This window comes from Colias croceus, chromosome 7, assembly GCF_905220415.1.
Source record: "Colias croceus chromosome 7, ilColCroc2.1".
NCBI classification, from domain to species: domain Eukaryota; kingdom Metazoa; phylum Arthropoda; class Insecta; order Lepidoptera; family Pieridae; genus Colias; species Colias croceus.
In genome coordinates this window covers 2,059,174-2,081,100 of record NC_059543.1, presented here as the reverse complement: position 1 = coordinate 2,081,100, position 21,927 = coordinate 2,059,174, and the positions used below count along the sequence as shown (strand labels likewise).

The following is a 21,927-nucleotide window of genomic DNA, read 5'->3' as shown; positions in this document are numbered from 1 at the left end:
GCTAGAGTGGGGCAAGCGCCCCACCCTGCCCCACCGTGGCTACGCCCATGATTACATAGGTACTAAACCTATGACGTTGTTGAGTAAAACATTCCAAATTTCAAAAAACCGCATTAAAATCCGTTGCGTAGTTTTAAAGATTTAGGTAAGCATACAAAGGGACATAGGGACAGAGAAAGCGACTTTGTTTTATACTATGTAGTGATGACATACTACGAATTCTTTTGTAATTCTAAACTAGGTATTAATAATTTTTACACATGAATTTACGTTTTACAAGCGTTTTACCTTGTTAGGTTGAAAAGATAATTTGCCATAAGTTTTCAGGTCCGAGCAAATATTGCATGGGATATCAAAACGTGTTGCTTACTGATAACGATATAGATGAAATTTTGGATAGAATTAATGAAAGGAGAAATTTCATAGCCATGGGTCGTTCTAGATATTTCCCTCATGCAGCCAATATGAATAAAGTTGTAAGTTTCTTTTTCTTCTGTATTTATGAGGATCTATTGAAATATTTCTTCTTTTACTCTATTTTTGACATATTTTGGCAATCATCAGCGTAACAAATAACATTGCTTCATGCCTCACAAAAGCATTTTTACTATTAATTTAAGATTGTTATATATACTTAAGTGACATATTATAAAAAGATTCCCATTTGAAACGGCGCTTGCAAGTGACCTTCATCAATCTTTTCTGGCAGTTAGCGTTTTTGGTTGGAATAAAAAATCATATGTACCTACCTACACAATAGATACCTACATTCAAGTACACAAAAAACATTTTTGACATCCTTAGATATTCTGTTGGAAAGCTATAATTAGGAAACTATAAACCAATAAACGAAATAGAATCTAATAAAACTATTTACGCTCTAAATAATATCTAACTCCTCCGAGATTTCTTTGTGTAAGTTAGAATCGATTCGCAATTTCTCGGCTAGAAATCTTTAGTGTAAATGGGACAATTTTAGTAATAGAATTGTAGGTACTGGCTCTACAAAACAAATGATATGAATTTTTATAAGAAACTAACTGTGCTCCGCGGTTTCACACGCAGTGCTCCCCTCCTATTAAGTATATAGCAAATATAATTTTTCAAATCGGACCAGTAGTTCCCGAGATTAGCGCGTTCAAACAAACAAGCTCTTCAGCCTTATAATATTAGTATAGATAAGTTTAATCATTTTTTATGGAATAATTTCGTTAATTCAGTCTCTTTCCTTTGTGTTGACATTATAATAAAACGTATTTCAGGCATGGTCAAAAGAGTTAGCAGAAATTGCACAGCGCTGGGCTGACCAATGCGACTCAGCAATAAGGCCGGATAGAGAAGATGAGTGTCGGGATTTGGGTATTGTTTTAATTATGCTGTCTCTTTAAAATTATTTTCATCACGCCAAAAGTGTTTTATCATTTCGTCAGTAGCAATTAGGAAGGAGTTTACGATTGGTTTCAAACGCGAAGTTTGTGCCAGTAAAGCCAGAAGTGATAAACGAGTACTTAGAATTATAAGTGATTATAATAATTATTACCTAATGGATTTCCGTCCGCGGCTTCGCCAGCGTTTTCAAAGAAAAATCCGCAAAGTTCCCGTTCCTGTGGGATTTCCGTGATAAAAATGTCGGATGTTTCTATGTCCGACATAATCCGCCTTTGTCTTATTCTGTGTCTTCAGCTACCTACATTTCATTGTAATCAGTTCAGTAGTATTTGCGCAAAATAGTAACAAACATCCATCCTCACAAACTTTTTCATTTATAATATTAGTAGGATTCTGGTTTAATTGTATAATCAGTCACTGAGGGTAATAACCAGCAAAGCGTTCAGATTATGTCTGACAAAGTATTGTTTTGTAAGGTCAATCAAAGTTGTATTGTAGCTTAGTAGATTATCCTTTGATGTCTGTTTTATATCTCTGACCCTCGTCAAAACTCACGCACTCTATTGGTACAAACCTCGACGTCTTAGTGACCCCGAAAAAAATATGATAGGTTTACGAAAATAGGGTTAGATACCTATCAGATTGCCCGCTTTAAACGACGCATTTTGACAGGGCTTATGAAGGAAATTCTTTGATAAAACCCCTGCAAAGGCTCCTAATTTATGATTCTTCAAAGAAAAAAGAATTTACATGGTAAAGGAATTTGAAGTATTCGTAGTTATATACTTTTAAAATCTTTTATAAGGGCATGTGATATTTATAAACAGTTTTGGGCATTTAGTCTAGATTTTTCGGGGAAATAATTAACGTATAGTTAACTACCAGTTTACTTGATAAAAATTTCTCGAATAATATTTTTTTATTTTTTATGATTCATCTTTCTTCCTTCCAAAATACTTCCAGTATAATATTGAATTAGTTAGTTTTGGTCACTCAGCTCCGGTCCTATGGGATCAGGAACTATGCGGTTTTTCGTAACCTACGCGGGCGAAGCCGCGGCGGAAAGCTAGTAAAACCAACAATAGTGTTATTAAAAAGTTTTGTTGTCTCCACTAGAAACGGTTAAAGTAGGACAGAACATAGCTACAATCACGGGAGCCAGCAAAGGTATAAGTTTGAAGAACTTCATCGATATGTGGTTCATACAATCAATGGCATATACTGGAAGCGTGACGTATTATAACATGTTAGTATTATCACAGATAATATTAGACCTTTTTACACATGGCAACATTTTATAAATTTACTTTTAATCGTAGAATCGTAGAAGAATCGTAGTTTGTCTGTCTACGCTTTTAATGGTGTGATATAGCAGGTAGGCGGGAAAGTCACTATAATAGTTATGTATTATAAAGTACACTATATTAGTTATGTATTATAAAAGATATTATGATATTTTGTTGAAGTACTTAGTTATCAACTTTTATTAAAAAAACTTTTCAACCGATAATAATTTAAACATTGGAAAGCTTTAACTAGTAACTTGATATATAGTTTATTATTTTTTTTATTGAGCCATAATGTTGCTTTTTGTTCAAACAAATCAACTGAACGTTTTATATGTATGTCAGTCAAGTAGTTATAAATAGAGGTTTAAATATTGGTTAGATACTAATTTCTCTAATTTATAAAAGTGACTACGGAGCTTTCCGTTTTTTCTCCGAAGACAATTAACATTGGTAAAATTGGTAACTATGGAGTTTCTTGCCGGTTCTTCTCCATTGATACCTACTGCTTTCCGAATCGGTGGTAGGTACCTAAATGTTAAAAATACTTATGTAATGACGATTCGAAAGTGCTACTAAAAGTAGTCTAATTGAATAAATAAATGTTTGAGTTTGAGTTTGAAAATCTATGTTATGACCTTAGGTTATGACAATTCAAAATTGCTTCTAGAAGAAGTTTAATATAGTTAAAGTTTGAATTGCAAATATAATATTATTTCGGGTAAATAAGGAAAATCAATTGTGTTTCTGAAAAGGATTTGCTACTTTATAAAAATATTTAAGATAGGTACAATGAAATTGTATTCTTGTCACTTTGTACCTTAAGGTATTAAGCGTCTTAACCTCGGATTTCGTTTAGCCTCTTCGTGTTTTAGGCTGGATGCAGAGCTTGACCGACCATCAGTGCGTACGTCAGTCGCGCTTGTCATAATAATGTATGGAAATTCATAAAACCGTTCATAGCTAGACCGACCATACGCACGCGTATTGTCATGCGCATTAGTGTCATAGTCATACAATTGTTGATGCGTATCGTCAGGACCGACGGTACGCACTGACGGTCGGTCAAGCTCTGCAACCAGCCTTATTGTATTTTATATACAGCGAAAATATTAGTGTCATCATTTTTTTAGGAAAATCGCCTGTTTGAACGGTTATTTATTTTTAATTTACTAAAGTGGTTCCAAAAAAAATAAAATAAAAAAAATATAGGCAGTAGTTACGAGCTTCCAACTTTACTATATTTTTTAACAAACGATACATCGTTGGGTATTTTGTTGTCTTTCATAAGACTTTTTTAGGATTAATATTTATTTTTTGGCACCAACGAAAAGGCAACCCAGAGATTAATGTCAGTTAACGGTTAATGTTGCCATTTTAAATTGTAGAATATTTTAATAAATATCAATACGAAAGTAACTTTGTCTGTCTGTCTGTTACTCAATCACGCCTAAACTACTGAACCAATTTGCATGAAATTTGGTATGGAGATATTTTGATACCCGAGAAAGGACATAGGCTACCTTTTATTGCGAAATATGTACCACGGGCGAAGCCGGGGCGGACCTCTAGTTTAATATAAGTCTAATATCCATCTATTGTCAGCTTTATTCAAGAAAGGGTCAGAAAGAAGGAAAATTTCAAGTGTTTAATTATTAGAATGACAGGGCGACAAAGCGTAAAATAAAAATAAAATGAGATTTATTAATTTAAATCATGGAATTTTTCCTATGGTCCAGGGTCGCTGTTGACTTTCATCAACATAACCAAATCCGGAAATATTTTATTTTGTAATCTAAGCCGGAAAGTGTTTCGCTGTGCTAATTCCAAACCAAGCAAATTGCGAATTCATCAATCATCCATTTGAAACAATCACATATTGGTTTCGGAAAATTTTAGATTTTCCTTTGATTATTTTGGGAGTGCTTGCTGTATGTTTGTGTTTTATGATTGAAATTAAAGGATTCAGGATTGGATGCGATTTAGTCATAATCTTTTTATAACAATTCCTCTTAGCAATTCATATTGTATTGTGTATCTGTTTCAGCTTATTTAGATGTATTAGTATCTATCTATACATATATAATAAATCTGTAGAAGGGTCAATTCTGTACATTGAAAATATTGAAAAAATAAATAGCGGGGGTGTTGCTGGATCGATACCAAACCCAAATATGTGATTAAAAAAATTTGTCTGTCTGTCTGTATGTGAAGGCATCACGTGAAAACTAACGGTTCGATTTCGATGAAACTTGGTGTAGTTTTACCTTATTATCCTGGGAATAAAATAGGATACTTTTTATCCCGGAAAAATACATAGAAAAAAAATAAATCTTAATTTTTATCTTTCCGCGCGGACGGAGACGGAGAGAGTTTTGTTTATGAGTGGATAATCGGATGGATAGTTTATGACGGAGACAAACATTTCAGAGAGAATTGATATCTAGGTAATAAGTAGTACCTAAGATTGGATTTATTTGCATTTTGCAGGTCAAGAAATAGTAAGAGCAATTATTTTACGCAGTTAATATGGGCTACGACGAAGCATGTTGGCTGTGGCAGAGCGCGTTTTTATGTTAGTATTTGACAAGGAAATTTGTTTGTTTTCTTATATTAATTATAAATATTCTTAAAATATTGTTATGCAGGTAAGAAATGAATTTATCTATTCCATTGTCTGTTTTACTGTAACGAAAAAGATTCCCTAGATTATTGCCATAATAGCAACCTAACCCTTTTTTCCTAGTTCGTTCATAAGTGAAATGCATTTGTTGTCTCGAAACACGCGAAATATAAGATAATATTATGCTCGAGGTAAAGTTATTGCAACTCTCAACCAGTTCAGTATAATTTAGCATGTTAGACGTAATAAGCAACGAGAGGTTGAAGCAAATGGAATAATTAAGTTACGATTCGAAGCAAGTCTTGTTGGACTTTAAAATATGTAATATATGGCATTCTCTCTTGGGATTTGGGAGAGTATAGTTAATGGTTAAATGATGATAATAATGTTGTCAATTTATGTTGTTTACCAATTTTTTTTATTTTAAAACATATTGTATACTGGCATCATAATTGTATGGTATTAAGATCGCGGGTTAGTAAAAGTGGAGTTGGAAATGGGCAGAATCTTTCATCTAAAATGTCTTCCCTATTCGACTATTTTCATTCCAAATTTTATCTGAATCTGTGCTGTCTTTATAATAGAAGGTTCTAAAGATGTAAGTAATAATAGTAGCGAAGATATTTTACACCTTTAGGACACACGCAAAATTGTAAATCATTTTGTTTTCCAGATTAACCTACAGCCAATAGATAGGTTGGTCTGCAATTTTTCACCTAGAGGTAATGTGCAAAGACGACCCATTTATATTATAGGCTATCCGGGAACGCAATGTGAGGAGGGAATGGCTGCTGATAATCAGTATCCTGGTTTATGCGCAGAAGCTCAAAAAGGTTTGTAATTCAAAGCTATATCCTGACACTGGACACTGGCATTAAGGTACTTATCTGATATTGCGAAGGATAACAAAGTTACAATTATCTGATATTGCGAAGGATAACAAAGTTACAATATCTTAATAACTGTAGTTCAATCGCATTTAATTCTCTAGGTGTACAGTAATATTATATTTTGTGGATGATTAATATTAAGCATCTTACTTTCAACAGATATCACCGATCTGCCTTCATCTACCAGTTTACTACGAATTATTTATTCAGTATCAAGTGAAATAGATCCAAATAAAAATAATTTTAATACAATAAAAGAAAATGATGCACAACGTAACAGAGCTCAGAAATTACGACACGTCTATAACAATTCTTATGGTGAGATATATTAAAATAATTATAATAACAGAATGCACTATGAAAGTACAAATTTTAAGTTTCTTTGTAGCGATGAAGAGAGATAATCGTAATTACTGGGGAACTCCACCAAATGCTTCAAGACATCCTGATGGATTTTTTCAACATAGAGAAAGAGGACATTCCAGAGTATACCATGGCCATGACCATACTCTTCAAATGGACTATTTACACCCAGAACAAAATAATAAAAACTTTAGAAGATATGACTATACAACAACACCAACTTTCGAATTTACGGACGAATTCTACAGACATCATAATAATGATAATATTGTAAACAGGAAGTGTACTAGAAAATTTGAAACAAGCAATTTAAATGACTGCTTTACATCCTCTTGCTTAACTGTAGTGCCAATCAAGCAGTGCACTCGAGGTCAGAGAAATATTTGCGATCCGGGAAAACAGGGATGTCAACTTACCACTCATTCCTGTGATAATACATTACCACAATGCCAGTGTAGTACGCTTAAGGTAACCTGTGCTACAAATCCAAATTACTGTCCTCAAAATAATAACTGTAAATGTCCTAATGTAAACACTTCAGGAAACTTGTGTTCAGATATGAAACGCAATTTAAACCTGCAAAGAGAAGAAATTACTACGTATGGTTTCTATGATGATTATGAAGGAATGCGAAGGAAAGCAGAGGTAAAAGCAGAACGTTTAAAACCACTTTTAAAGATAGATTATGACGATAGCTCTTGGAAATTAAATTTAAATAGACAGAGGAAATCTACACATGGAATTGGAACGCCCCATCAGCCTAGGTACGAAAAATAATACCTTTATATTTATTATAGTTTTAATGGTAATAAATAAAATATTAAAATAAAGATTTTTTGCAGAGAAAGAGTAAGAAGGGAACCTGATGATCAAAGGACTTTCAAACCATTTTGGCAAGTTGATGAGTATAAAAAACAACCTCAGTTAAAATCAATACGATATACAACATTGGCAAATAAAAAAACGCGTAGACGAAGACCAATGACACCTAGTACACAAAAAATAAAACTAGTTACAGAGCCAATCACAATCGCAATCAAAGCCACATTTAAAAACCCGACTGAAAAGTATTTATCATTCGATGAATTGCTGCGTTTAAGAAAACTCAATGCTAGTGAATATAATGCCAGGCGTTCTGATGATGCTTCAACAGTAGCCCCAGCGACTGAAGAATCGAGCACAACTGAATACACTGCAAATACACCGTTTGTTCGGTTAAAACATTGTACTCGGAAACTAACGTGTACATGGACCGCTGCTTCTTTAGGTGAAAATGAAGGGAATGCGGATATTGGTAACAGAGGATCTCGAACACCACCTGGGTATGTTGAAGGTTGTACGAGAACATCTACTTGCACTCGCGATTATATGCACAGAAATAAAATGGATACATTACCAACGCCTAGTACTGAACCTGAGGTGGAAGAAGGTAATGACGAAGATTACTGTGAAAAACGGTCTTTAAATGTGCGAAGACGTGATTCAAATCAAGAACTTGTATCTCAGTCTACGGAATTTCCTCTTACAAAAACATTAAATAAAGCTGTTGAAAGTGACACTGAGCAACATGAATACAGTAATTCTCAAAAGGAAAAAGACGAATCAGATTTTGATTATTGTAGCTGTGATGATGATTACTTGAGAAATAAAAGGGAAAGTGATCTTAAGAGCTCTATTTATGGTAGGACATCTGCAAGAATTTTAAAAAGAGAAACTGAAAGCTACAATACTTTATCTTATGGCGATTTATTTTATTTAGTTTTGCGCAAAATTATAGAAAGATGGAAAAGAAACAAAATTACAGTGCATGGAAAATGCCTGTGTAACGCTTGCAGTAGGACTACTTACAATATCAGGCTACAATTAATGTTAATGTTATTTATTTGTTTTTAAATATATTTTTTATCAAATTTATTTTAAATAAAGTATTTTGCTATGAAAATGTACATTTTTATTATTGGAATTTCAGTAATCCTAAATTGACATTATTAATTTCAACGAAATTCCAGTAGCACACGAAGGTTCATAGAATAATAATAACAAAGTTGTGATGAGCCTGGCTTCAAATATTGCTAATGTAAGCACTCACGGCGACTCAACTTCGTTCCACTTATGTATAATGTGACTTGCTAATTTAGGTACCAACTGTGCCTAACACGGGTAGCTTAGACAAACCGATTTTCATGAAAAAGGTTGAGCTCGAGGAGTGGAATTATTTCATCTTTTCCACGCAGGCAAAGCTGCGGACAATAGCTAGTTTTCTATAAAGATAATATATATATACGAGTAGAATACCGAGGTACTAGTAAATTAGGTTAAAACGTAGCATAAGGTGGAATTAATTATCTAAAATAATCATATTCACTCATCTGTTACCTCGTATAAGGGTTACTTAATAGCGATTGGGGAATAATTAATGAGAAACGGTTAAGTAAATTATTGTACATAGTAAATATAAATTATTAAACTTAAATAAAGCCCTGAGAGAGTTATAATATGACCAATTTTTAAGCTATTGCATAGCTTCTATCGCGGGCCTTGAGCGCGGGGACCGAAAGAAATTCCGTAACGAAAAAACCTCACGCTCCCCACTCCGACGATCGGAGGTGTGGCTTGAAGGCATGCTATGCAATAGCGCAACCGCGGCAGTCACCGAGTGCCACACGTCTTTTTTTTTCTTTTGTATTGTTTTTTGTTTGCTACCCTGACTCTGTTTTCTATGAGAGTTCCTTCGAGAAATTTTTAAATTCAATCAAAGTATGTAGCTTATTACTTCACACCAGCTTTCAAAAAAAGAGAAGCCACTTAAAAATCAGTACATTCATTTAGGAAACACGGTATCATAGTCACAATAAAAATACAAGGAAATTAAAAAACAAAGCTTTTTCTTAGGATATTATATTATTTTAGCACGAAATGAGTTTTTTTTTAAATAAGTAACTTATATTTATTATTGTTAAATCAGGTTGGAATTTTAATTATTGGAATCTGATAATAAAGAAGTGATATTTCCAAAATTACTATTCTCTTCACAAAAAATCTTGAAACAATTTCTGAAAATATCCAATAGCTTAGTTAATAATGTGAAATCCAGATCACATATTTCTCTCCTCCCGATTTAAAATCGACTCAGGGTCGTCTTTTACTCGTAATTTAAAATGCTTATCTGTTTTTTGGACTGTAGAAATCTGTATCTTCCTAGTTTTGTTTGTTCCCAGTTCTTGTAGCTTGGAATTTGTATTTGATCGTAAGAGTTAACGTACTAGTGAACTTAGCAGTTTGAAATTTTTTAAGTTTGCCTATTCCAAAAAAATAAAATCAAGAAATCGGTCAAGACCGTGATACCAGAATTTGACGTACGTTATTTTTGAACGCATCGAGACTAATTAAAAAAAAACCCAAGAATTGCTGGAAAACCTTAAATTATCATGGCCTGGATTGAAAAGAATTGGACTATGAAAATATTTCACGTTGTTGATCTTAATTAACAACAGCATAATGCCAGGTTAGTTATTTTTCACTTCTGTTAATTAAAAACTAAATTAAGTTGCGTAATTGGCCTGTATGTTATTTGTACGGTTTATAAATTTTCATAGTTTAAATTTAAATAAACCTAATATTTGGGCTCATAAATTGATTCATTCTAAACAAATAAATAATATTATGAGGATAAATTAAAAACACGTTCCACGTTCCTTCTTAGAAAATTTAATTTACATTTAAAAGGACAATGGTGCTTATGACGTTTAATTTAAGTTCATTATTGCAATTAACAGGATCATGAATAAACGAGTGAAAGTAAAGGTCGAACCTAAATTACAACTGCAGTGAAATTTCTCATTCAACTTTAAATCTTTTAAATCCCATGCTAAGATTTTTATAAGTTCGTTATAGTTTATCAACACATCATCATTGTTTCTTAAGCTTTTCTTATGGAATTTTATCTTCGCATTCGCTTTCACTTCTCTTTTAGATTTTGTAGCTGATCCGGGATCATAGTCGTTGGGTTGTTTCCAGAGGTTAATTGCGTCTTCATTATTATTATTTATCAATCTTGCAGATTCTGTAAAATTGAGTTTATTTTATGTACAAAATATGGTTGTTACGATTTCGTACGTTTCAGTGTAGTAATTTTCAGTGACTTTATCCATATAAGGAAAATTTTATATTATTTATCCCTTTAGAATTTTGTTAAATTTGATAAAGTTGCTTTTGGCTTTAATTGTTCAATCCAATATTTATTACATAACTCTTTAGGTACCTTTATTATCATCAAAGGTCATAATATTGTTTTGTGTCGTTCTTTCTGTATAGAGATCAGTCTCTAGGATGTCATCGATAAAATCTTTTGTTCCCCTGTTTCTCTTTAATTCTTCAATTTCTAGTTCTATTTCCGATATTGGTACGACAGAAGAATCATAGTAAGGTTCTGTGTGTTCTTTAACATTTTCTTCGTGTTCTTCTTCTTCAGGAAAGAAATAGTGACCAGTAAATTCTTGATTTTGTCGCGTTTCAGCTAATTCTGCTTGCATTTGAACTGTTCTAGCATCAATTGATGCATCTGATAGTAAAGAGACATCTTCAATTGTTGATATTTTGTCTGAAAGTAATAAAACAATTAACACAAAAAATTAGCTCAATGCTTTGCTATTTGTTTATAAACATGTAGATCTTTAATAGTGGGTAACATAATTACCTCGACTTCTAAAAATTACAGCTTCAACTAGATCCACAAGCAATGTAGAATTTATACTTTCACTAACTGTTGATTTTGTAGTTGTAGGCGTAGTTTTTTGACTATAAATTTTACTAACAATTGCATCTACTTTCGCATCAGAGTATTGCATGTCACTTTGCGGTGTTTTAGTAGACATTAACATTTCTTTCAATACATTATCTGTACTCAGTTTCTTTCTTAGTATGTCCATAAATTCATCAACAAATAATACATCTTTACATAACCTTGTAATTTCAGTATGGGGAGTTGTTGTATTTTCATTTATATTGAATAAATAGGAAAATAAATCCAATGTAATATCACTATCGACACCTGTTTCTGATTCAGTTACTTCATTCAGTGAACTGTTTTTCACGTTTGTTGCATTTTCTAATTTGTTTATTTGTGTATTGTTTAAAATAAGTCTATAATTTGTTTCTTCTGTATCTATTCTATTTTTAAATACTTCATTTCGCTGCTCTGTAAATAAATTATTCTCATTACTGATGCTCCTATATGAAATTAAATATGATTTAAGTATTTTTATATTTAAGTATTTATAAGTTAATACTCAACCACATAAATTTTTATGAGTCGAATCACACTTAACATTCAGCCCACACGAAGTACATGGAGGTCCCTCATTGTATACATGTTTACCTTCAATATTTCCACATGGCATAAAGTTACAAACCAAACGGTAAACTGTTCTACTTTTATTTAAGTTCCCTGGAAAACGTTCCTGAAATTATATCACAATGAAAACATATCGGCGATATATTTATTGTTATTGATTCGTTTTTCAGTGCCAAAATTAATTGGTAAGCAGAGTACTTTTATGGATATAATATGCAATACAAATTGGTTTTGCAATATGTATTAATTATTTATAATTGAAGAGTAATTATTGGATACATTTCTAAATTATTGTACAATCTTTCTGTACTAGATTGCTGTTTACTATGTACAATTTTAATACATGCATTTATAAGACACCTTATAGGAGGCTAAGAACTTTAGATGAGCTAGAATTTGACTATTTGAGTATTATTCACCTGAAACTTAACCGCACCACATCCTACGTCCGTGGTTTCGCTCCAAACCAATTGTGTGAAATAGTCATGACGTTTTAAATGTCTTGCCGATGATCTGAATATGATAATATTATTCAATAAAGGGCTTCATTAATAGTAGTTACGAATAAAATAAAATAATGTTTAGTTATGTTTAGAAACTTCAAATTACCAAGTATTAGGTATTACATCGACCTTCGTATATTAAGTGAAAGTTATTTAACTTGACTTATTCGATTTCAAAACTACATCATGCATGATCAAACTTAGCTATTGGTAATTTATAAATTTATAAAGAATAGAAAAAATTCGATCACGAGGCGGAACTCGAACCCGCATCCTTTCGCGCCAAACCGGAGCGGATGCCTGACCAATTCAGTCACTCGTGAATTGGTAATTTGATGATGCCAAGAAAATTCTAGATTCTACCATAAAAAAACTTACGGTTGGTAGTTAGATATTATAGCAGGATTTATATGCAAAAGCTCCATGTACCACAAATCAACCAGAGTAGACGGTTTGACATCTGCTGCCTCACCATAAAGTGTAGCTATGTTTTGCCCCACTGGAGTATTTTCTATTCAAAATAAAACGTATACTATGTTATTATTACTATTTATAATGAAACAAAAAAGCTTAAAGAAGAAAATATTATTTTTTATAATTTTACAAAGCAAGATTTAAATTAATAGAGATATCGACTACATCTATTTGGCACATTTACACAAATATAATATGGCCAAATTTTGTAAAAAAGCAATATCGGCGAAGTTAAGTTATTAAATTAGTTTCTGCCCACGTTCAACGCTTACGAAAATAATATGTAAACGCTTTCTATCCACAAAATACTTAGTTTAAAACTAATTTATTGGTAACCTAAATTTCTACACGAGTCGGCTAAATCCGGACCGCTTTCACATTGGTCAGCCCAACGCTGTGCTGATATTGCTAGTTCTTCATTCCATTTCTGTAAACAAATATTATTATGATTTAGTTTTACGGAAATTTGCCAGATTAGCAATTATGAAAATCAAACAGAGTTATTTGAAATGCATTTCCCCAGAAGGACACTTAAACTTTTCCTTCCATGATTTTACACAATACATTAGAATATTAATCAGACATTTTCTTTTTTAATTCCAACACACTAAAAATAACGGACGTAGGGCTTTCTTTCTTAACAAACTATTTTACTTAATCTTGAACGCAGCTAGAATTTCTTCTTAATTTTAATTTCCAAATTAATAACAATCAACGCAGAGTGTGTAAATGAGTGGAGCATTCCATGTAAAATATAACCGTCATCATCAAGATGAATACAGAGCCTTTTGGGAGAGCGGGAGTCTTTAATTATAATACCTTTATTTATAACACCGCCTCCTTAGTACAGTGGTTGACGCGTGAGCGTAGAACCGAGGGGTCCTAGGTTCGATTACCGGTGGAAACGAAAAAAAAATGTCTCAGTCTGGCAGGACACAGAAGGCTGATCACCTACTTGTCCCTAAAGAATATCGATCAGTGAAACAGATGTATAATGCATCTGCCCCTTACCCCACTAGGGGACATGGGACTTCGCTTTTTTATGACACAGTTTTTTACTCTATGCGTTTATATTGATGGTCATTAACTCTTTATAATTAATTTGGTGAGTGTGGGGTGAGTGGTTCGAGGATTGTAGAAAGTGCCTCGTTGTGGAGCGTAGAGTCCCATATCGTTCCGGAGCGTAGGAAAAATGCATTTTACATCTATTTCACTAGTTTGTAGTCTTTTACTAGTTTGTATCAAGTATTTTTATAAAGACTCGGAAAATATACGTATCTAATTTATTTAAATTTCAAACGCTAAAAAAATACCAAAATAAAATCATAAGAAAGCTTTCCATTAATATGTTGTATTATTTTTTGATTTCTTTATACATGATAAACAATGGAATCCTGCTCTCTCTATAATATAGATAATGATAAATACCTCTATGAGTAGAATATCAGTTTCTTACAGGTAATAAAAATTACATAGACTAACCACTTTCATCATATTACTTGCTGATGGCAACGAGCGTATATCACCAGATGCAACTTTATTTCTTCGACTGTTAATTTTGTTAACTATTTCCTCCTTATCTTTGTCACTTTTAATGAATCTTTCATAGTTCAAACAATTAGGAGCAGGACCGTCATGCTATAAAATTTCTATTATTTAAATAATGTGGATATCGATTATTTAATTTATTAATAATAGGATATTTTATTTATTAATAATAGATTAATAATAGGAAGTTGGAAATATATTATTGTAGGGTCCACCAAATCTTTTATCTGTATTAATTATTATAAAGCGGCCTACACACTAGCGTAAGTTATAATCGAGTAAAGTAGAGATTAATATAAAAATACTTTTTTCTGACAGTTATCATTATTATATCCTACTTATATTTCGATGAGTAACACAACTGTTAAAAACATCAAGCTTAATGCTAGGAGAAGGAACTTTAAAATAAACCCAGAACCTTGATTCGTAAAACTAGTTGTTTTTAAAGTTGTTGTTTGGAAAGAAAGTTTTTCCAACTTTCTTTTATAGAAAGAAAAAGATCATTGATGTCAACACCACGCTAGAATAACTTAAATTAAAAACAGCTTCTATTTGCGAGCAGCTTACGCTTCCACAAACGTATTTTTTCATTACATATGAGAATTTACAGCACATTTCGTCATTAGAAACTAAACTGAATAATTTTATAGACAAGTAAATATTCTAAAGAAGTAGGTAACCTTAAAAATACACAAAGTATGACTCTTATTTTCACAGAATTTCGGATCACAATAGTCCGTGGCATTTACTAAAAATATTACCGACATATACAAGGCTATGCAAAATTTTGTTAAAACCAACATTTATAATAATTAAACGTTTCAGCTACCAGTCATTATGAAATAAATATTATTAATATTCACGTTGGCCATGAACTATTTTTATTTTATTCGAAGATTTATAATGATCGCAACAGCTGATGGAGCATTTATATAAATTATCTATTCATTTTATAATAACACCGTGACAAGCGAATGTCTATATAAAATTCTAAATATTAAAAAAGTGCGTGTATGCCGAGCACACGTGCCAGAAGTGAAACTTCTTTGGCAAGATTCAAAGATACCAAAATCGTCGTCTTACCCTAATGACGTGACAGTATTGCCATGACGCGACCTTGAAATTTCACTCTCAACGCACCTAAAGAAGTTTCACTTAACTTGAGACCATAGTTACCTACGTTGTTTAGGATTTATCTATTGGGATACATTTATAATGCAAAATTGTACGTAGGTATTACGTAGAATTGAATGCACTTACCGATATTTTGCCAGCGCGGGTCTAATAATATAATAAATGTATTTTAAACAATAAAAGCTCTTTCATACAAAAGCATAACCTATAGAACAGATTAAATCATTTGAACATCTTCTTCTTTAATATATATAAATCTCGTGTCACAATGTTTGTCCTCAATGGACTCCTAAACCACTTAACCGATTATAATAAAATTCGCACACTATGTGCAGTTCGATCCAACTTGAGAGATAGGATAGTTTTTATGAAAAAAAACGTAAACATGTAGGTACCACGGGCGAAGCCGGGGCGAACCACTAGTAAGGCTATAATAATTGGCTATATCCAAATGAGTTATAACTCATGTTCAAATGAAACGTGCAGGTGTTTTTAATCTGCACTGGAGAAAATTAACACAGATAGTAAATAATAAAATATTTAAACATGTAAAATATGAAATTGAATTTCGGACTCGAGTGCATTTTAATCGCTCTCCGTATAAATCAACTGAAGAGCACTCACTACGAAATAGCTTCAGGCGATAAATCGATGATTGAGTGAATAGAACATGTTTTCTGACTGTTTCTATAATCTTTATGCGTTTACCAAAACATTTTGCGATTCACATATAAAAATATATGAATCGCAAAATGTTTTGATAAACGCATAACTCGACAATGGATGAACCGATTTCGTGTTGGATTTCGTTAATTTTTTTTTATAGGTACCGTACCGTCGCGTCTATGGAGAGAAAACGTGAACATGTAGATGTACCTACCACGGGAGAAGCCGGGGCGGACCGCTAGAAAAATATACACGTTGGATCATCTTAATTAATCAGGCATCTACATAATATTAATATTCACGTAATATTAATATGACATCTAGGTATCTTTTACTAGCTATAAGAGAAAGCTATAAGCTAAGAAATATTAATGTATATTTTATAACGGCAACTCATTTATCCAATTATGTAATTACATTTGCATCATATTTTATTTCGCTGTTTTGCTGAAATTAATAACTTTTCATTATTAATTTTTCAACTCACTGGGAAGTTAATATAGCTTTAATGATAGATATAATTTTATAGTTAAATACTAATTAATACCTCTTTAATTCATAAATTTATCCCACAGCTAAGAGCATTAATTAGAGAGCGTATTTACTCTAGGTATTTATTTAGTACTTATTTTAATTTCGAAGAAGTAAATTTTAACACAATTAACTATAGGTACCTATAATATATTTGAAAAGTTTTGTTTGAACGCGCTAACTTCAAGAACTACTGAACTGATTTAAAAAATTCTTTCATCATTGGGTGTGTACCTGTACCTACATTGTACATAGTCCCCGAGTGCTATAGACTATAAAGTATATATGAGTTCGGGCGAATCAACGGCGGACCGCTAGTTACATTAACTACATATCTCATCACAAACAGACGGGATATACTATTAAATCAATTCAATAACGAAAACAATATTCACTACCTATATGTTCACATCACTATACTAATCATGATCTAAAGTATTTTGTTGACACTTCATAAATATTCAGGCAGATTGATGTTCCCAAAATAAACAACATGTCATTTACAGCTTTCGCTTACCCTTCTATCGTTTTATGTTACCTTTGCAAAGAGTTTGTAAACTATCCCAGCTATCTATCTTAACTAACAGTTATTTATGTTACAAAGTTATATTTTGTTAAAGTGTTTTGCGCTGAGCAAACTGATCTAGTTAAGTACATAGTTTACGCTTCAAATGATCTAAAAAGTTAGTTTTCAAAGCGATTGAGCAAATAATATGATAAGTTGAAGAGATTTTTTATATTCATTTTTATATTTTTACTGAAGATACATAATATAAACTACATAAGTATTATTTTTTGTTATGATCGTACATTAGCAAGATAAAAACTATAAAAGTAGTTCAATACATAGTTAGGTACTTGTTAGGTACTAATAGGATATTAAAAAGAATTTAAATGAATCTATGATATAAAAATGAATCCCAAAATGTGTTGGTAAGCGCATAACTTTAGAACAGCTGAACAGATTTCTTTAATTTTTTTTATTATTTTCCTTGAAGTACGAGGATGGTTCTTATGTAGAGAAATACCACGGGCGAAGCCGGGGCGGACCGCTAGTTATTAATAGTTTCTAATCTAGCCAAAAGGAATTTCGGGTCACACTGCTTTCTTCCCTCGCAATCGAATGACATCTGCTAGCATTAGGGAGGGGACGTGTCCGCGACTAGTGAAGTGCGTTCTTGATTTCATCTAACATCCAACGTCGTCGGGTAGGTAGGTACATCATAATATGATATATTCTAAAATACATAAAAAACTAAAATATGAGGTGAATTGTAAACAAACAAATTCTACAATAAATAAATTACTCTAGGCGTCGAGTTTGAAATAGGATAAAATTTATAGGCATATGAAACTAATAACTTCTTTCGTCACGACATCTTATTTACTCTAGACATAAATAATGTATTTACGTTTTGTGTAAATTATTTGGTGTTTTGATATATTATCGTGATTCTTGAAAAAAAAACGCAAAAAATTGAATAAAAGTCAGAATTTTATCATTTCCTCTCTTTTGGATGAAATTTGGTACCAAGATAGCGTACTTACTTATGCTTATAAGCTATTATGCTTATACCTTAGATACAAAATAGGTTTTATCTCGGAAATAGGTATCAAGGGAATTTTGCGTGTTCGTTTTGGACTACGCGGGCAAAGTCGCGGGCGGAAAGTCATAATATACCCATACTAATATTATAAATGTGAAAGTAACTCTGTCTGTCTGTCTGTTACTTAATCACGCTTTAACTACTGAACCAATTTGCATGAAATTTGGTATAGAGATATTTTGATACCCGAGAAAGGACATAGGATAGGTTTTATCCCGGAAATCCTACGGGAACGGGTTTTCTTTGAAAACGCGGGCGAAGCCGCGGGCGGGAAGCTAGTGAAACATAAATGTTTGAGCACTCATAATGTATCTTGTTTACTGAAAGGCATACGATTACAGGGTAAACACAAAAATTGAGTAGACACGCCTACAAAGATAAATTCCTGCTATTCTCGGAACTAATGCCGGCCATTGCTTTAATTAAATTCATGTCGACGTCAACGTTCATTCATGACTTTTTACTGGCTGGATATTTTATATGCTTATTGTTACAGGAATGCCACTTTTTGCTACCGAATTGTATATAACAATGGTATTAAAAAAATAAAAAAATTGGTTGTCCGTAAAGTAGGTTTACTGACGATAGTTGAACGTGACAACAACTTTGTCGCTCGTTCCGAGCTCTCGCTTGCACTTCAAGCCTTACATGGAACGCCTCAGAGCGAGGTAACGCCGCATGAGTCATGTTTTTTCGTGCGTGCAGCCGGCTCTATCGAATTATAAGACGTTGTCACGTCAAAAAATCTTAATTTAGTAATTAAGAATCGTAACATATTACAATACAATACATATTGTATACTTATTAAAAAAATCTATATGATTTTTACTACTAATGTAGGTATACTATGTATTTCAGATCCTCGAGTATATTTTCTAAATTTTAATCCATACTAATATTATAAAGCTGAAGAGTTTGTTTGTTTGTTTGAACGCGCTAATCTCGGGAACCACTGGTCCGATTTGAAAAATTCTTTCGGTGTTAGATAGCCCATTTATCGAGAAAGGTTATCATCACGCTACGACCAACAGGCGTGGAGCCACGGGTGTGAAACCGCGCGGAGCAGTTAGTCTAAGATATACCATAAACATGATCTGCTTGTGAAAATCTAGTCAGACTGACTTCAATTGTATTGGGTCATCGGTCTAAAATACAGCAATAGCAAATATAAAAAAATTAAAAAAATTCTCTTTAAGGTGACTAGTAGAGCAAAACGCGAATTTGCTGCTAAATTATAATGCTTTAAAGTATATGATTAACTGCAGTAAAAAATCTCAGATAAATATATGATATTCTTCAGGAGATAAACTAGTTGGATAGTGTGTTGAAAACACAATACAACTTATTTTACTCGATAGAAAAAAATCTCAAAGGTACCTCTAAAAAAATCTTTTGATGCTTAAAAACCATACTAAACTACATGCAATCATTCTGTTTTTTCGGCAAATAATTCTACAAGCAACATACTAATATAATACTGTGTTATTTTTTTAGTCCAATCAATAGATTTCGTGTAAATCGCAAATTCTTATTCCCAAACCAAAAACGTACGCATGTGTGCGTGAACGCCTGTATACCGACACTACCGGCCGAGGCCCGTTCGTAATGATTCGCGTATGGCGTCGGGCTGCAGCTGTGGCGCGGCGTGTGTGTGTGAGTGGAATGAAATGCTTGCTCAGGGCAGCGCCTTAAATCATGATATTGTACATAATAATAAGCTATTATTCTGACATAAAGATAGTTAAAAGGCCATATTATAGAAAGAAGATATAAGACACTAGATATTTTTTGAAGTGAAACTTCTTTATCGGGGTTGGAAAAAAATTTAGTGTAACATTTTTTCGTTACGCGTGACATTTTTCCGTTACGCGCCAACTTTTTTTTTATCCCTACCACGCGTGATTCGACGTTTTTCTGTAAAATTGCCTATAATAAATTATTTTTTGAAAAAATAAGGTCATAAAGAAGTTTCACTTCTTACATGTGTACACTAGTACACACAAACATTTTTTAATTAAATTCCTTAATGTTTAGGGAAATAAATATTATGTAGGTATTTAGGTAATATTTGGGTTGAAATAAAACAAAATTATGCTTCAAGTTTTTTATTTGATAAATAATTGTGGACACAATTTTAATTACAAATTAAGCTTTCTTTGGTACATCTCTTAATAAATAACATATATAAGTAATTCGTAAAAATTTGGTTTGATTTAAAATCATTATTTCATTTACACCATCCTATATATCAATTTATATATCTAACATTAAAAAAAATTAAAAGAGTTGATTCAATTTGCGTTAACCCTACATTTAAGTAGTTACTTATTTCAACATTGAAAATTATGATTTAATAAATATTAAATAATTTTATACTTATTATATTTACAAGATGATATTTTTAATTGTTCTAGGGATATTCAATACATAATGATCTGTAAGCGACTAGACATAAATTTAAGCCGACAGAGAACAAAAATTTCATACTTACATATAACATTTTGTAAACTTTATAAAACCTTATTCCTATGCAGTGACAAGTATTAAACCCTTCTGCTTTCTAGATTAAGCTTTACAAAGCGACATTTGCATCTTTTAATTGGTGAAGAGAAGGATAAATCGTCAATCACTCACTACAATACATAGTAAACATAGACAACTTAAAGATACTTGTAACATGAACACTGTCACCAATTAGCAACAAGGTTTACAAGCAATTTTGAACTCTATTTAATAGTTACTAACGTCCATAGTTGCTAATGGAAATGCGACCGCACGGACAGAGCGCGTACGGGCGCGCCGTTCGTCCGTCGAACTGATGTCAGCGATGATGTCGTCACACGCCGGCTGACGCTCGTGCTCGACGTGCCGCGACGCGTCATGCCGTTCATCACCATGAGATCTGGAAATAGTGGATTTTGTTATTATTAATTGTAGTAGTACGATGCGATACGATGTAGAATTGTAGAGCTTTTGAGACTAAGTATCTGATAATAAAACATATTTTAAATTAGGCCTGCCGCCGTAGGACGATGTCTTAAAGCAGTATTATTTCCAGTGTTTAGGACGTTCCTGAGTTTAGGGCGTTTAACCAAATAAACAATGACATGTATCATGATTGTATGTTCCTATGAATAACCTAATATCACATCTTAATATATAAAAATCAATGCCACTTTTCGTTGTAATTCCATAACTCGAGAACGGCTGAACCGATTTCGATAATTCTTTTTTTATTATATTCCTTGAAGTACGAGGATGGTTCTTATGTAGAGAAAACGTTAATATGTACCACGGGCGAAGCCGGGGCGGACCGCTAGTATTACATAAAAGTAGGTACTAATTTACTACGAATGTGGACAATTCATTATTTTATTAAACGTTAATTAAGAACAAATATTTGAGTCGGGGTGCGATTGTGGACTCAAGTTATTAACGGAATAATAAAATATTTACTTTATATATCTAATATATAAAAATCAATGCCACTTTTCGTTGTAATTCCATAACTCGAGAACGGCTGAACCGATTTCGATAATTCTTTTTTTATTATATTCCTT

General features: G+C 32.5%; 3 protein-coding genes across 3 annotated transcripts in view; 1 reads left to right on the top strand and 2 right to left on the bottom strand.

Annotated features, from left to right (window-relative positions):
• Positions 1-183: 183 nt before the first annotated feature.
• LOC123693199 lies at positions 184-8,585 on the top strand. Its single transcript, XM_045638197.1, has 10 exons — positions 184-241; positions 321-476; positions 1,263-1,359; positions 2,506-2,635; positions 5,166-5,250; positions 5,972-6,131; positions 6,348-6,506; positions 6,577-7,315; positions 7,394-8,419; positions 8,561-8,585. Exons 2-10 carry the CDS (start codon positions 345-347, stop codon positions 8,583-8,585), a joined length of 2,553 nt encoding a protein of 850 aa, XP_045494153.1. The 5' UTR covers positions 184-241; positions 321-344.
• Positions 8,586-10,290: 1,705 nt separating this feature from the next.
• On the bottom strand, positions 10,291-15,255 carry LOC123693198 (cell wall protein PRY3-like). The gene is made up of 9 exons (XM_045638196.1): positions 15,110-15,255; positions 14,364-14,519; positions 13,218-13,308; positions 12,786-12,918; positions 12,324-12,417; positions 11,845-12,010; positions 11,248-11,748; positions 10,813-11,151; positions 10,291-10,614 (listed from the first exon to the last, which is right to left on the bottom strand). Exons 1-9 carry the CDS (start codon positions 15,230-15,232, stop codon positions 10,298-10,300), a joined length of 1,920 nt encoding a protein of 639 aa, XP_045494152.1. The 5' UTR covers positions 15,233-15,255; the 3' UTR covers positions 10,291-10,297.
• Positions 15,256-20,456: 5,201 nt separating this feature from the next.
• The window catches only part of LOC123693470 (RYamide receptor-like), a 79,312-nt gene continuing 77,841 nt past the window's right edge, over positions 20,457-21,927 (bottom strand). Inside the window, exon 8 of the mRNA XM_045638601.1 lies at positions 20,457-21,269. Within this exon, the coding sequence (XP_045494557.1) occupies positions 21,124-21,269 (146 nt within the window). The 3' untranslated portion in view covers positions 20,457-21,123. The remainder of the gene's footprint in view (positions 21,270-21,927) is intronic.